The following is a 17911-nucleotide window of genomic DNA, read 5'->3' as shown; positions in this document are numbered from 1 at the left end:
TGGATGTGCATAATTTTCAACAAACTCAGAAGGGGAATTATAGCATTATTTGAGTACTTAAAAGGAGATCACTAAAGGAAGGTCAATGATAATGTCATCACACGACGCAGGATACAGAATAATGTGTTTAAGTTACAGAAAGGCAGATTCTGATTCTAGAATCTGTATTGAAGTAGAAGCTGCTTAGCAATGTAAATGGATGATTTAATCTGGATTTCTTCACTCAATGGGGAGTTGGTTCTAAGGCAAAGCCGAAGAAAACATAGTTTTAAAGTGTAGCAGTATACTGAGAAGCACAGGTTTATTTGATGCAATATTTGAATTTGATCATAGCACAGGTGTTGTCTGTAGTGAGCTGTGACAATAACCTTGAGAAACAGAAGGAAGAGCTACAGCCTAGGCAACAGTCTGACAAACATAAACTGAATCCAAAGGAGGATGGAGGAAGAGAAAGCATCTCAGCATGTACAACCCATAGTTCTTTGGAAAGTAAAGACGAGGGAGGAAGTGCTTTTCAACTTGCAAGATTTTGTTACTGTAACCTTACAATAAAAGTAGTATTAGTACTCATGGGTTTTGGTTTTCTGTCTCGAAGGGCAAGATCAATCTTGCAAGTTGGAAAGTACATCCTTCAGTTGAAAAAATGAAGGAGGCTCCTTTCCAAGACACTGTCTCTTTCAACTCAATTCTTTCTTGTCAGACTGCTGTCCAGGCTTTTCTTCCTGTCTCTCAAGATTATTTTCATCGTCCATTACACTGTCCACATCACAGTTTCTGAATTGCTCTTTGAGAAAGCTTCAGTTTTGATTGATTACTAACATATGCATCCTAGTTGAACGGAAAACATAATAAAGCACATAAATAATATTAAACTATATATAAACCAGAGGTGTATTCTAATTTATAAGCATGTATTTATGGAAAGTGAGGGCAATACTGGTCTTCTGTTGAATTGTTTTCTTAGTTGATTCAGTTCCAGCATATACTGTAGTACTGTGTTTCCCTGAAAATAAGACTGGGTCTTATATTAATTTTTTGCTCCAAAAGATGCATTGGGGCTTATTTTCTGGTTAGGTCTTATTTTGGGGGAAATATGGTACTAAATGAATCCATCTGGCTGACAATCTTAAATGGGGCTTATTTTGTGGGTACGGTCTATATTAAGAGCATCCTGAAAAATCATGGCAGGACTTATTTTCCGGTTGGGTCTTATTTTCAGGGTAACAGGGTACATGTAACTGTTCTATAGCATTTACTGGGTAGCATCTCCTATTTTATTTACAATATAACATATGTGATAGCATTTTTGAGATTATCAGAATATTACTGTTTATCAGGATATTACTGAAGAATTTATATTCCCCTCTGGAATCACGTAACTCTTTTAGATGTCTTTTCTATATCTGCCAAATACCAAGGTGTTTATAATTAAAATAATATTAACAAACATCTTGTAGCTGTTTGGGAATTAAAGATTGAAGGTTGGGAAAAACATTGGGACATACATTGGGACATACAAAAACATACATTGGGAAAAAACATAGTATCAAGATATCTGATAGGGAGCTTAAACTTGGAGAATATGTAGCAATAGCGAAACAAAGAGTATATATACATATACATGGCAGCAGTTTAAATAAACTAAAGCAAAAATGGTACCATTTACATTATGCAGCAGATTAAATTCAAACACCTAGACTATGGTTTCTAAGTTTACTGATAGAGGGACTGCAAATACTTTGGTGTGCAAGGGGGAAAGTCACAAATCAAATATTTATTTTTTAGAGGTACTTTTTTTAACATTTATAAATAATATAGTGAAGACTTTGTCATTAAGCAAATATATATATAACTCATGTTTCAATATAGTTAATGTTATATGAATAATAATTATTTAATTTCAGTAATTACCTGTTTACTTATAGATATAATAATTTTAAAATACATATTAGAAGAAGACTGAAGGAATTTCTTTTAATTGATTATTTACTAGATTTTCCTAATACAATTTGAAAGGTATGTTAGATTGGTCCTATAAATAAAGCAGTACATGATTGAAATTTGTTTGGCAGGAAATCTGGTCCACAAGTAGAAATCGATGGCATAATTTTGCATTTCAATAACTGCATTACTTGTTCAAAACTCTTGTCTGCTAGTTCAACTGTTGGTTGAATGCAGCAAAAGTCACATATTATTCTCCAAACTGTGGAAGTTGCATTTGAAAGTGGGTGAAGGAGAGAATGCGACTGGAAGTCAGTTTTGATTAGCAGAGTCTGTGTGCACAATCCTAAATAAATAGTGCTTACCATATATGACATTTTGTGGCTTGCTGATTGTTGATATTTTGTTAACGTTTTTGAATATAGTTTTTAAAATAAATAAGCAGGAACATTTTTTGGGGAGAAATAAGAGATGTTAGCCTGAATGAGTTTGATCAGCTACTTTCTTACGGTCTCTAATAATAACAGAGAGGGGTGCCATTCCTCATTAAATATTTGATTATTAGCTTTTAAAATATTTACTTGAGTTCTGGACCTATCCCTTTGGCTTACCTTAAATCACAGTGTTGTTATAAGCATAAGAAAATAAAGCTGTCTGAAAGGAAAATGGGATATAAGTAATAATTTAATCAGAGAGTATATTATTGATGTTGGAGATAGAAATAGGACATGGCAAGGGGTTGCAGAGGGTTAAAAATAAAATAAATACGGTCAAAGTGAAATAACATTAAACACCATATCTGGACTAGAACTTGCAACATATACCCTGCAACCTATTTGTACCCTGTAACATATTAATGTGTACCTCATAGATTGAATACAAATATGTACATCCGTTCATTTTGTCCTATAGGAAATATTTTTACATGTTTCCCTCTATGTTTTTTTTCCTCCTAGTTCTGGACAAAAAAGAAAATTATTGCCGAAACTGGTTTACAGTTTGCTTTCTGACCGTGACTTGAGGAAAAGACTGAAAGAACATGGATTGTCTACCCAGGGAACAAAACAACAGCTTATTAAAAGACACCAAGAATTTGTGCACATGTATAATTCAGAGTGTGATTCTCTAAATCCTAAATCAGGTAGGAAAATGAAAATGTACATAGTGATTTCCTTTAAAAGTTAAGAAATGCTGTTTCTTAAGATATGCTTCTTCCTAACATTTATTTTACTTAACATTTTGAGCTAATATAACTTTGACTTGCCAATCTATTATTACTGTTTGAAATACTTCATATGAGACGTGCTTTACATGAAGTGTCTGCCATGATTGAAAACATTGAGCTTACATGACCATGGCAACAGATTTGAATTGTTATCAGTTTGTGCGCATATTAATTCGAGTTCTTTTATGCCTACATATTAATGTTTTTCAACCTTGAGAGCTTTAAGATGTAAGCACTTCAACTTCCAAAATTCCTCAGGCAGCATCGGAGTTGAAGTCCATATGTCCTAATGTTGCCAGGGTTGAAAAACACTATATATCAACAGTATTTAGGCAAATCGTATAGAGATATGAAAGTTATGGGGCCTTCTCACAAAAAAACCCCTTTGTTTATTCAGCCCTTTGAGGTATGGCATGTGAAGAAACAGATACTGGAGCCCTGGTGGCGCAATGGTTAGAATGCAATATTGCAGGTTAATTTCTAGCCACAGCTTGGAGTTCGAACCTGCAAGGTTTAGGATTGATTTAGCCATCCAAATTTCTGAAGTTGACAAAATGAGGATCCAGGTTGTTGGGAGCAATATGTAAATAATGCTGACATTGTAAACTGTCTAGAGAGGGCTGTAAAGCACTGTGGAACACTAAGGGCTATTTCTATTGCTACTGAATTGCAGTTGTTACAGGGTATAGGAAGAAAATCTTAAAAGCTTCCTTCTACACTTTTTTTATGCTAAAGAGAATCAAGACATGATTATCTTGAGTTTCAGTGGATGCATTTCTCCCATCTTCCTTCCCATAGCTAAGCAGATGTTGGCTTAATTATTCTCACACTTTCTTCAAGACTAGCATACTCTATAGTGGCTAGCACTTAAAATTACTTCCATGTGATGTTCCTGTGTATTCTGAAACTCATCTCTGATTTTAATTGCTGCAGATGTCTCTTTCCCACGTGTGGAAATTCAGGCATCTTATTTTGGATTTGTTGTGTTTCTCTCATTGGGAGTGTATAGTTCCTACCTGCCAATTTCAAAAGATAGTGGATGGCTTATGATGGCATAAAATTACAACATAGAAAATCAACAGCCTAATCATAATAGCACGAAGGCATAGAAATGTCACCTTTGGGGAGGCAAAATCTTCAAGCATCTCTGAATATCTATCTGAAGAGCTCTGTTTTCACAGCATTTCAAAAGTAAAACAGGAAATGGGTAATCCGAAAAATAGGAGTAGGTGGTTCCATGGTTGTTCCATTGGTATAAGATGCAGACATAATTATTAGGTACACTTTAAAAGTGTGATGGTACTCTAAAGAAAATTTAGCAGGGGAATTGCTGACTCAGTTCTGACAAATACTTACTCTATTATGTCTAAAAGCAAAGATATCCTTTTTCGCTAAGGTTCAGTGTGACTTAGTGCTACAATGGGAAAAATATCACCAAATGACACAGGTATTTGTCTGCAGCAAAAGGAGACATTTTACAGTTTACCACTTATAACTGTCATTAAGCTGTTTCGGTTAGTCAGAGCCAACAACAGAAGAGTCTGTTTTAAGTGATTTGATTTGTTAAAATTTTAGCAAGAGGTAGAAAAACATGATATAAACTCAAGAAGAGCTGTGCTGGATGAAACCAAAGGCCTAACTAGTCCATAAAAGAGAAATAAAGCAGGCTATGAATGAAATTATACCTTCCTGCTTTAGTTTCCTAGCAACCAGAATTGAGAATAGTTTGGCTAATATGACTAGTAGGCATTGTTAGGCTTAATCTCTGAATTTATCTAATTCTCTTTTAACATTGTCTATGTTAATAACTATTACTGTTTTACACTGTTTAGTATAAAAAAAGTTTTTCCTCTGTGTTGAATCAATAACTGTTTGGATATATCAGCTATTTCAAGAGAGATCTTTTTTAGATCTATATATAACTTTGTAAGTATTACTTATCTGCCTTTGTTCACATTTTTTGCTGCTTTTCCCTGCTACATTAATAGATATTGTTTGGGAAAGGGTCCTGTTAGATCCGAGACCGGCCCAATAAGGACAGAGGCGAGGCTGCCTTAAACTCCAACTTTATTGGCCATTAACAGAACAGAGACAACGCTAACCTTTCAACAACTCGTTAGAACGCTTCTGAGGAGAAACGCAGGCAGTTGACAGCTACATAAAAGTAGCTGTCAAAATGGGGAACCAATGACGGCTCTTCCTGGTTCCCGCTCTTCCTTGTTGCTTGCGCCTCCACCAATCAGCACGCGGCTAATCGGCTTCGCTGAGGCAGACAGGACGTAGCCGCGAGGACTTAACAGGTCCAACTTTAAACAATGATTTATGAAATGATTTATGAAAAAGTTGGTTCACATGTACTTTCTCACATATTACAGTGGATTCACAAGTGTGCATGTGTCATATAATTCATAAAGGCTAGGCTGAACTCCACTGTGTGGTGGACTTTAGCAATTCCTAGTATGTTTCTTCTGTCATACTTACTTCTTTAGTGACTATATATTAAGTAACATGGATTCCCAAAGTGAATTAAGTAGTACTAGGTCTTAATCAGATGGTGTCTTTAGTCCTCTATCATACTTTACATGTGTGAATGGTAGGAAAAGGTTTATGCTGTGTTTGGATGGTTGTGGAGTACCATAGCTCCCTCATTTCTATATAGAGGGGACAATATGCTGCTTAATATGCTTAAGGTAAGGTCTGTGAAACAATGACTCAATGGGGCACAGGTTGTCTAGTAGTATATACAAACCTAGAGCAGGCAATATTAATGCGACTGTAGTAGTGTGTAGATTTTGAAATACAAGTGATTTTCATGATACTGTCAGTATTTCAAGAATCATGCCCATAGCAAACAAAACTCTGAGGCAGGTCATTTCTTCAAATAATAGGTTTATTGAATATGTCATATTGGCACAGGCTGGTGAAAACCGATTCTGATTTTTCCCGTGGTTTTCACCTAATTAAAAGTAAAAGTTTGTCACTTTCTCAAAACAATCAGTCACATGGTTCAATCAGGATACTGTCCAGTTGCTAGGTGACTCCAGTCCCCTCCTGAGCACCTACAGGAATGTCCTTGGTTCCCAAGAAAAAGTATTTTGTTTTGACTACAGCATCCCAACTATCTCTATTGTCCCCTCCCTATTCCTCTTCTCCAGTGTGTCAGCACTGAAGTCTCAAAATGGCCTCAGTCAGGCTAACTTTAGGGTTGACAGATACTCTCATATCACACACCCTTTTAAACTTACAGAGTAAAAGCTTGCTTTTTTATTTTTGTCAGTGTTTTGTTGAATGTGGAACGAGATGTATTTCAGGTAAAACACAAACAGCTAAATAAAAAGTAGCATATAGAATTCAGTGTAACCAAACCCCTTGAAATAAGGCATTCTGTGGATGCCAATTCCAAGAATCTTTTTTTTTATAAATAATTTTTTATTTCCATTTTTCAACATCATATTTATGTACAAACTATTATCCATCATTAATCATTAATTTTTATTTATTACTAATTCAGGCCTGCCCGACTGCCACTTCCTTACTACACAACTTCCCTCTCTACCCTCTACTACTTTCCCTTATCCTTCATCCCCTTCACTTTACTACTTCCTCTCCTCCTTCTCCACTCCTCCCTTCTTCCACCCTATCTAACCCTCTTATTCCCCTCCTCCTTCTCTACACATTCCTATCTACTTTCTTCCTCCTTCTACTCCTCTCCTTTTCTTCCCAAAATGGCAGTCGAGCATCCCCAATATCATTTTAAATTTTTTAATTTCATATCTTCAAAAATTACTGTACATTAATAATCAGTCCATGTATCACTTGTTGATTCATTTCCCCCCCCCTTTCCCCCCCCCCCGACTTCCCAGAGCAAATACCGGGTATTATAACCAACAATCACAAGCTAAAGTATACAAAATATACATAACCTCCCACCTTAAAAAAATTTAAAACTATAGATCCCCTCACAATAAAAATAAAAAAGATAGGAAAGAATAATAAAAAAAAGAAAAGAAACAATACCAACTTCACATATTGCTTCTTCTTACAATTCCAAGAATCTTAATGGATTCAGTATAAAATTGAACTTGTTGAATTAAACTATCATCCTATTTATATTTTCCTGCGTTAATTTTCACTGTGCTCAAATGATCTTTTGAAGGGTGTTTATAAATTCTTGGATCCTGCTGTTGCTGATCCTACTCCTCTGCCATTATACATAAATTCAACAAATGAAAGTTGTTGGCAACTAAATAATCTTTGTCTTGTTTTCAGTGAACTTTTAGGATTGCATCTTAGCTTTCCATAGTTAATATACAGTGTCATAACTGTCCTTGAGGAAGCTAGGCTGTTATTCTGAAATATATCCATGATGCAAATCATTTAAGAAACTGTTCTGTAGAAAATATTAAAGGCAGCAACTAAAGGTTATGAGAAGCTTGTAGACTTATTAATATATTTTAAAATATTTTTAAGCTGACGTGTAGAGCAGATTTTCCAAAGTGGTCTACAATAAAAGTCAAACTATAAAATAGAAAAATATAATGATAAATATACAATATAAATATTGATAATATTAAAATGAGACTGCATTAGCCTACATAATATGTTTTTTAATACTATTTCTTAATGTAGCTATCTATATTTTTTACATTATAAGTAGTTTTTAACTGATTGTTTGTGTACCGCTCAGAGTTGCTTTTGGGGAAATGTGTGGTGGAATTGCCAGCTAGAATGGGGGGGAAGTGTGAAGAGGGGACCAAGATTAGAGTCCTTCCACAGCTGGAAGTGACACTGTTTTTACCTCCTTCAGAACCCCTGAAATCCTATCTAACCATTCCCAGGAAAATGCAGTTGGTCTGGCGAGATTCATGTAAATAGGCATGCAAGAATTAAAGAAAGCAACATTGATTAACCCACGGTGTTATTATGATTCCTTGCACTTGACAGATGATCGTCTGTACAAATTTAATAAACAAACAAGTAAATAAAATAGATAAAATGTAGTCCTAAATCATTAACTAGCTCTGGTAAACTGTTGAGTCTTTAGGATTGAAGTTGAATGCTTATGTTGATGAAATATAATAGATATCCACTGTTTCACAGCTAAGTGGCCCGTGAAAAACAGGCTCCTAATTGTTCATAGCATTGGATGCACAATTGCACATGTAAAACTTTTAATTCTGATCTCAGTGTCAGCAAGTTGGTACAAATGAAGGCGGGATTCAGAGTCACTTTGACAACCAGTATAATTAGTATAGTATGATATGACTTGTTATTAATTGGCAACATGTAATTAAGATTCCAAATTATGTTGAAAAGGAAGTCCAGTGTCAGGGTTCCAAGGAACACCCCCAACGAAATAAAGTTCTGAGGTTTGAGGTTCCTCAAAATCCATCCTGTGTAAGGAGGGAGTTCAGCCTAGGTATGGTCAAACTATGAATAATTGAAGCATTATTCTTCCTTTTTTGGCTGAAAGTTATCTACATATTGATGAGAGCTAATAATTTCTGTATTGCCCTTAGCAATCCATGATAATACTAAATTTCATAATGTATTGCTCCTGTGTCATTGCAACCTAAATCAGTCAGGCAGCATATAAATTTAATACATTATTATAGTAATGATTATTAAATTACCATGCTGATTCTAAAAGCTCTAATAGCTCAAGAACTAATAGATAAGTTACAAAAAGGATGGCCAGTAGTTTTGAATACCAGTTGTTCACACTATTGTGTTCTGGTAACATTGATGGGATTGTTGCATTTGGATCTGAAACCAAATCTAAATAATCAGCATTGTGGCTACATAGCCTGAGAGGAAATACATTCTTCAATACTTTAAAAGAATATGGGAGTAAATATTGTGGAATTTCATATTTTTTGTCAAGTCATTAAAATAGCAGGCACCCTGCTGCTCCTCAGAATATTAATCACTTAATTGCTTATAAGGTCCATTAATCCTAATCACTTATAAGGGCCATGATGGTGCAGTGATTAGAATGTAGTATTGCAGGCTAATTCTGCTAACTGCCAGCAGTTCGGTCCTCACCAGCTCAAGGTAGACTCAGCTTTCTATCTTTCCAGGGTCTGTAAAATGAGGACCCAGATTGTTGGAGGCAATATGCTGACTCTCTAAACTGCTTAGAGGGGGCTATAAAGCACTATGAAGCAGTATAAAAATCTAAGTGCTATTGCTATTAAGCCCTGACAGTTTTTAGAAGGATCAAAAGCCTGTATGTGTATGTCAAGCTTCCAAGCACTATCTTCAAGCTGTACGGTCTGAAAAATACCTATAATAGTATGTCCAGATAGAGTTGTATTGATCAACAATGGCTAAGAAATTAAAAGTGTTGTTTGGAGAAAAGTTGGTATTCCACAAAACGTGTGCTGGTAATGTTCATAGCTCTCTCATCACACTTCAGTGCTCAAGTCTCGTAGCCCTTGAACTTCGGCTGCTGATAGTGTTGGAAGATAAATAGTTTTGGAGATCTGTCCATCTGTCTTCTGGAATATCACTCTTTTGTTCTTGGATCTTGTAAGAAAATACTGTATTGGTTACAGGGAGAAAAGTTTAAAGCTCAGAACCATTGCCCCATCAAAGATTTCTGGAACAAACCTTTTCTAATAATTACCTCTTTCACCAGTTTCCACTGAACCAGTCTTTCCTCCCTTAGTTAGTTATTAGTTTCACTATACCTTTTTCTCTAAATCTGTTCGTTTTTTAATTCCATTTACATATGGTAAAAACCCCTCATTTATAATGCCTTTTTCATGTGCCAATTCCAGTTTTTGCATAATAACTGCAAATATTGAGTGCTCTTCAAAATATTTTATTCTGGGATATAGTCACAGTTACCAGAGTGCTAGATTGCTATTAATGGTGTTTATTTATTCTAACAGTTGCGGAAATAGTAAAAGAATTGGAAAATATTGAAAAGACTCAAGCACAACTTGATGCCACTAAACCCAAAGAAGATGTAAGTTAATAATCTTTAATTTTAGTCCTAGTGAAGATAAATTTAAATACATTATTCCACCTATTAGAAAACCGCAGTGAATTCTTCTTCTTTTTTTTGCATAATGATGCTAATTTACTAGATACATATGAGTAGATATGGGTGGATAATTTTGATGCCAAATCTGACCAAGCTTTTTAGCAGGTGATAGTCATAGTTTTGATGTCCTGCTGAACTCAAGCTTGAGTAAAGATTGCATTTAGAGTCTCTTTTATTCTGCGCAAGTCGACTTGTGCCTTCTGCACAAGAACCATGCCACATTGTAGTACCTGTGCAGCAGTCAGTAGATAGATATTTGTTATACATGAGACCCTTTTGCTTGATATATCTGTGTCTGTGTTATTTTCTGTTCATATGCCTGTTGAATAATCTCTTCACCAAAAGTTGACTTTTGAAATGTCACCGCAAAGGCCAAGTAAATGTGCATTGTATGCCCATCCTTAAAGTTTATATTGAGGGGAAATACTGTCAGAAACCATCCAATATTGAACAGCATACTAGATAAACTGCTTCCATCTATTTAATTGCTACCACCAAATTAAAGCTTTGAAGGTTTATTTGTTTTTCATTTAAGGCATTTATGTCCTGCCTATTTAACCACAGAGTTTTAGATTGTGGAAAACAGTAAAGCCATTTATTTAAACAGAAACATAAAACAGCAGGAAATAAAACAACAAAAAGGCTTATATATGGTTGACTTTCCTAAAAAGGAAAATTTTCACCAACTATCAAATTGCTGCTGATTCCATTGATGTGCTGATGGAGATACCAAGTGCAGTTTGAACAAAAATCCATATTGCATGGAAAGCAAGTTTAGAAACTTAGCTTCAAAATGAATAAATAAATGAAGGAATATTCACTTACCATAGTTTTTGGAGTATAAGATGCACTGGACTATAAGATGCACCTATCTTTTTTGGTGAGGAAAACAAGAAAAAGAAATCTGCCTCTGCCTCCCAGCAATTTTGCCTCTGCAGCAAACAGTCTGCTTTACTTTCATTTTCATTTTCAGCAAAGATTGATTAGCACAAGAAAAAAAAATCTGCTCCCAGCAATTTACCTCCTTGCAGCAAGCAGCAGAGGCCCATGCAGCAATAGGCAGTGGCAGTCCCTGCAGCCTGAAACAGCTGAGAGTCGGGGACAATCAACTTGTGCTAATTAGGCTGTGCTGAAGCTGATATGGGCTGTTTCTTCTTGCTTCTTGCTGCAAGGAGGTAAATTGCTGGGAGGCAGAGGCCAAAGGATGGGGGCCAGTGGGTGGGAGGGGCTACATTGGGCGTATAAGACATACCCAAATTTTTACCCCCTTTTAGGTGGGAAAAAGGTGTGTCTTATACTTCAAAAAATATGGTAAGCTGTGTATTTTTTACTTGTATTTTAGAATTCTAGCCTAATCTCTCTCCTGATGTCTAGAAGGTTTATTAAATATAAACCACTAATGTCTAAACAGCTAGTGGCAAATTTATGGCAGAAATGGGTAATTAGTATCTGATAAACACTCTTCCTAATCTGACTTTATAAATTATGATGGTGATGATGATGATCATATGTTTAGCATAATACAAAGTGAAATACCTCTAATTTGCATTTTTCTTGGGCCTTATATCAGGATGGTAGAGCAACTGGAGGATTAAGTTCATTTTTTATAAAACAGTATTTAATAATTAGTCTATACTGACTATCCCCCACTTCTCCATGACTGATATTCACTGAATAAATAAATCTTGCACTTTGTGAACCTCTTTATTAAATATATATACTCTAAGTGCTCTATTCCAAATGATGCACAATTGTACTGTTATTATACAGAAAGCTAGGTATATATAATATATAGCTGTTGGATACATGGATCCCTAGTAGGTCAGTTCTCCATTTCCGTACAACAATTCCATTTATACTCTTGAAATCTGCAGTTCTGTATTAGAAATCTGAAAAGCCTGGTGTATTGTTTCTATGTCAGGAGCCATGACAAGGCTATGGTTTTCCCAGTTGCAATATATGGTTGTGAAAGTTGGACCATAAAGAAGGCTGAGCGTCAAAGGTGCTATGAACCTTTGAACTGTGGTGCTGGAGAAGACTCTTGTGAGTCCCTTAGACTGCAAGGTGATCAAACCGGTTAGTCTGAGAGATCAGCCCTGACTGCTCTTTAGAAGGCCAGATCCTGAAGATGAAACTGACATACTTTGGCCACCTAATGAGAAGGAAGGACTCACTGGAGAAGAATCTAATCTTGGGAAAGATTGAGGGTAAAAGAAGAAGGGGATGGCAGAGAATAAGGTGGCTGGATGGAGTCACTGAAGCAGTCGGCGTGAGTTTAAATGGTCTCCGGGGATGATAGAGGACAGGAAGGCCTAGTGGAAAGTTGTCCATGGGGGTCTAATAGGACTTCGCAGCTAACAACAACAGGGTGAAATAACCTGAAATAACATTATCGGAGAAGTTGGAGAGTGATTTTTCAATTTGTTTTAATATAATCTGAGGAGGTTAAATATGGAAAGGAGACTGTTATAGCTGTCATAAATCTTGTATTCCTATTTATCCTATTTAAGGATTATTATTTTTTTTGCCACTGCATGTGGGAGCTGATCTCAACAAAGTTCAAAAGTTTTGAACATGACATTTTTGAGGCTGTGTGCCACTATTACTGCTTAAGAAGGGAAGTGGAAAAAGGATGATCCTGTGGAACCCATTGACTTGATTTTGTTTGCATTCAGCAATTAGTAGTGAAACCTGAAGTGGAATGGCCAAAGTCATTTTCACTAGCATGGATTGTTTTGTTTCCTTTTTGAATAATACCCTGAAGATTCTGAAAAAGGTTTTCCTTGCAGACAAAAATACAAATTCCAGGGTATAAATTTACTGTTCCGAAGGCATCTCATATCACTTTGAGATTATGTAGCAGCAGCTTTGGGGCTTTGCTCATAATAACAGGGTATGTGTCATCAATTTTCCATGATTTTTTAAAAAAGACCTATCCTTAAAATAAGCCTCTAAAAATTAAATGCTAAAACAATATTGATGGATAGAAAAGTTTTTTTAGTTCCAAGATAATTATGTCTTAAAATCTTTCAGCTGCAGATTTACATCTTTCATCTTTTAATCTTTAAAAATAATGTTTGTGCTATTGTTGCAGAGTATGATATTTACAAAGCACCAGACAGAGAATGAAATAGATGAAATTCATAAAGATTATCGTAAGTAACAAAATTACTTCATTTGTGTTTGAAAAGAAACTCATACTATCTTGAGAAATGTACATATTAAAAATGAACTTGTATTAAAATACAAACCTTCCTTTTTTCTATATCATTTTTTAATGTGAAATTTCACATTTCTCTCTTAATAGGCTTACAATCTCTATGGTTAGCTTGCAGATCGTTTTTGGAGAACAAGTATATAGTTTGTTTGGATTTATCTCATGACTTTGGTATGCAGTATAAGGGAAAGTAACTTCATAGAATTAGAATATATAGGGGAAAGGGGGTGGACATAAATAAGTCTTAATCATAGAATACAAAATCGTTGATTTAGTTTGTATCTGAAGAGAACCATTGTCTTAAATAGGTTTTGTCAGTAGTTCTGATTTTAAATTTATAAAATTAGTACTCTGGTATCTGTTTCCATTTATAAAGTGAGATTTGGAAAAAATACAACTATTTGGATCTTGAAATTGTCCTGACAGTCTGCACGTGAATCACCAATGTGATATGTCTGCATATATGCTGTTTTAGATGAAATAGAAATATTGCTTCTAAATCATAGGAAATGATGCTTTTAATCAATTGTGCATTTGTCAGACCTAATCTCAAATCTTGTGTTCAGTACCAGGCACCACACTTTAACAATGATTCATAAGGCAAACAATTTCATAGAAGGCCAACGAGTAGAGGTGTGCAAAATGTTTTCATTTCAAAATGTCTTGAGCACCAAATGTCATAAAACATCCTTCTCTGAGTCAAAAGCTGTCCTTTGAGAACAAAACAGACTGCCTTCAGCATTTGGAAGCATTTTGAGCTTGTGACAAATTTCTCAATTGGGGGGTGCCTCTGTTTTGAGCTCAAAAGCTTCCCCAAATGCCTGGAACAACTCACTAAGAACCGCCTAAATTGCAGTTAAAGAGAGGATGCGTTATGAAATTTCAAGCTTGAAGCAGTTCACAGCAAGCATTCTGTAGACTCCTAGTAATGGGGATAATTGACGATTAAAATTAAGTTTCATGAAGAGAGACTGAAGGAAGTGGGTATGTTTAATACTGAGAAATTTGAGGAGAGAAAGGATAGCACTGAAAGCATATCACACAGAAATAGCTCAAGATCAGTGCTCTTTTTATTTATTTAAAAGATTTCTATGGGTCCCCATGTTAAGCAACTCTGTGTGGCTCACAACAATAAAACCAATGACTATAAAGCAGTAATAAAAACAGGCAGTAAAACAAAAGCCCCCTACACCTTAATTGTCCCCTTAGCTACCTCAAAAGTACGGATATAAAATAAAGAATTTAAGTTACAAGAAGATAAATTCCAGTTGAGTTAGCAAACATTGTGGATCCAATTATCAGGAGTCATGGCAGGCTCTCCTTTCTCTGCATATCTTAATTTAATCACATTGCTTTAATGGAACTCTAAAATAATTAGGAGGAGAAGGAGGAGCTTGTAAAAGTCAACTAAATCAGTAATTGTATTTCAGCGAACGTACTGTATTTTTCAGAGTATAAGACGCACCGGAGTATAAGACATACCTTAGTTTTTGGGGAGGAAAATAAGAAAAAAAGCTGATTGGCATGTTGATTGGCCTCCCAGAATACCCCCAATCAGCTGTTCCCAGAGGTGAATTTTAGCAACAGATTCCTTGGTTGTGAGCTCTGGGCTTTGCTTTTTTTTTTTTGCTTTTGCTTTTTTTTCTGCCTCTGAAACTTGTTTCAGAAAAAAGCCTCAGAAACAGAGCTTCAGAAAAAAGCCACAAACAGAGTTTCAGAAAAGAAGCTCCCAAGCAGAGCTTTAGAGGCTGTTTTTCTGAAGCTCCATTTGGGGCTTTTTTTTCTGAAGCTCCGTTTCTGATGCTTTTTTCAGCCTCTGAAACCTCCATTTGAGAAGCTGGGCGGGGCTACATTTGGAGTATAAGATGCACCCAGATTTTCACCCTTTTTTGGGGGGGAAAAAGATGCGTCTTATACTCCAAAAAATACAGTAAATATATTGGTATTCATTCCATTACGGCAGGGGTGAGCTATTGGTAGCCTTTGGAGCACATGCCCTTGTCTTCTATTCTGCAGTCCTTGGTGCACTCCCAAATATACCCCCAGTTGGTGGTGCATTGTCCTAAAAAACCTGGAAATTGGTACATTAAGCATCCCATAAGCATCAAACATCATCTCAGTTTAAAAAAAAAATACAGGAAAAACTGCTTAACTTCATTGAGTTATCAGACATATTTCAGAGGCTATAAATCAACAAAGCATGGCTTACAGCAGGAAAAAAAAGCTCTGATGTTGGCCTTGGAATTCAAATAATGTCCAACTTTTGAAATAAAGGATATCAAAGTAAACCAGATGAATTGATTTTATTAAATTTGGATTATCGGACTTCATAAATATGTTCCTACAAGTAGCATTTATATGGGAAGAAAGACTGAGCTTCTCATAAGAGCTCTTGGAAAGTACAAAAGCAAAGGTATAGCTACTATAAATCTGCTAGTCCAAGTTTAGATGATAATAGGGTTTCCAAAATTCCTAATGCAAAATGATTGCTATCTACATTTTTCTCCCAGATCCTGTGGTAAATGGGAATATATAGTGGCATGTGGTACATGCAATCTTCTTTATTTAGCATCTTTGTGTCTAAATCTGTTTCATTAATAGTTTTTGCCTTTAATTATATTTATTCTCCAACATTTTGAATTTGATAGGCTGATGGCTCAACAGTACTGTCAAGTTCTCTCCTTTCTAGGCTCTTTGTAGAACTGTAAACGGTATTAGTTCTTGAAAATATAAAAGGTTTTTCTTTTGTCTTGTATTTTGTAATAGGCATTTGAGGACAAAGGGAGAAAAAATTTCCTTGAATTATGGTCTCATTTTAAATAGTTACTACATAGCTATAATTTGTGCATTTCAGAGTCAAACAAACTTTTTGTTGGAGAAAGATTGTTGTCAAAAGCTGTCTGTCTGTGTAACAACACAGTCTTTGGTTTATCCTCCAAGAAAATCTATATACTATCACTGTCACGACCTTTAATTGGATAAAACAGTGCATTATAGGGAAACAATTTTTGAACCAAGGTACTTCAAATGGCTGATTTTACAAAATGGGTCCAAAATCTGGGCCCATGATTCCTGTACAAATGAAATTTGTAGAAGCTGTGGCTGCTTCAGTGCTACTGGCAGCTGCCGTGCTGCTGCTGTGGTCACATGAACTTCATTTTCAACTTTCTGTGACAGTTTCTTAGCCAGTTTCACAATCCCTCACTCCCCCACCCATTAGCAGCCGCTTACTTACCTGTTGGGTAAGTAACCAGGGAGGGAGGGAGGGAGGAAGGAAGGAAGGAGAGAAGAAAGGAAGGAAGGAAGGAAGGAAGGAAGGAAGGAAGGAAGGAAGGAAGGAAGGAAGATTTCTGATGCTCCATTTCACAAAGAAACTCAATGGGAAAGTTCAAAGTCACTCCTATTCCCATTGCTTTTTGATCCATCCTTGGCTTCTCCGTTTCTCTGCTTAAATATCTAAAAAAAATCTAAAAAATAAAAATGATAACATTGTAACACCTTCTGCTAGGGTAAAATAAAGATAAAACACTATGTAAATCCAATATCAAGCTTTTGAAATACATGATAGTTTTCTCCATGACAGTTTTGCTTATAATAAGTTTAGTCTTCTTTTTGTTGGTCCATCTTCATGAATAATAGCATTAGCTTGGAACTATCTTGGAAAGTCGCTTGAAATGTCTGAACTTTATGCCTATGATTAAGATTCTGTTTTGAAAGGAAAAGGGGAGATTTAAGTCAAATGGCATTTACCTAAAGCATTTCCACATGTCTCTTGTATGAGGCTGTTCCCCATTCTACCTCCTCCTTGTAGTCTTTCTAATATGTGGTAAAAACACCGTGAAAGAGATTCTTGATTTATGTGCTCCTTGTCAAGCATTACTAGATTTTCTGTTTTTGTTCTGGCAAAGTTTTGACACACCAACTATAATTTTTCTCCTCATTTCCTCAACTTTTCATAAGTCTTCTAGTTCCGTCCTCCTATTTGCCTGCACATCAGCTCTCATTTTTCTGTGGGAAGGTTTCTGTCTGTGTGAAAAGTGTGTTGTCTTTTCTGATCAGCTATGTAAAAAGAACAGCAAGCATGTCCTAACACACGGGTCTGCAAAATTAAACACTCAAAGAGCCATTTGGACCCGTTTCCCAAAGAAAAGAAAACACTGGGAGCCGCAAAACCCTTCCCGTGCCTGACTTATTTCTTGAGCGGCCACAAAACTTGCATGTGTAGTTGAATTAAACGTTCTGTTTTCTTCTGAAACTTTTCTTGGATTTATGTATGGTTGGTCTACCGGGGGTTGAAAAGCTCAATAAATTGCGTGCCAGCGGGTGTCGCACATTGGTGGTTGTGACGCATATTTTGAGCAACAGGGAGCCACAGCAGAGGTGTGAAAGAGCCACATGCAACTCCAGAGCCGCAGGTTGCTGATCTCTGTCCTAACAGGATGAATAACAGCACCCAGCTATTGGATACTGTCACAAT

General features: G+C 35.9%; 1 protein-coding gene across 4 annotated transcripts in view; it reads left to right on the top strand.

Moving 5' to 3' along the window:
* Positions 1 to 17911, top strand: part of RAD18 (RAD18 E3 ubiquitin protein ligase) — a 135335-nt gene that overhangs the window by 46444 nt on the left and 70980 nt on the right. For all 4 annotated transcript variants that reach the window (XM_058168309.1, XM_058168312.1, XM_058168310.1 and 1 more), the window contains exons 7-9: positions 2898 to 3082; positions 10063 to 10139; positions 13312 to 13372. In XM_058168309.1, the coding sequence (XP_058024292.1) occupies positions 2898 to 3082; positions 10063 to 10139; positions 13312 to 13372 (323 nt within the window). The remainder of the gene's footprint in view (positions 1 to 2897; positions 3083 to 10062; positions 10140 to 13311; positions 13373 to 17911) is intronic.

This window comes from Ahaetulla prasina, chromosome 2, assembly GCF_028640845.1.
Source record: "Ahaetulla prasina isolate Xishuangbanna chromosome 2, ASM2864084v1, whole genome shotgun sequence".
Lineage (NCBI taxonomy): Eukaryota > Metazoa > Chordata > Lepidosauria > Squamata > Colubridae > Ahaetulla > Ahaetulla prasina.
The sequence above is the reverse complement of the archived record's forward strand: the minus strand, read 5'-3'. Positions and strand labels throughout refer to the sequence as shown.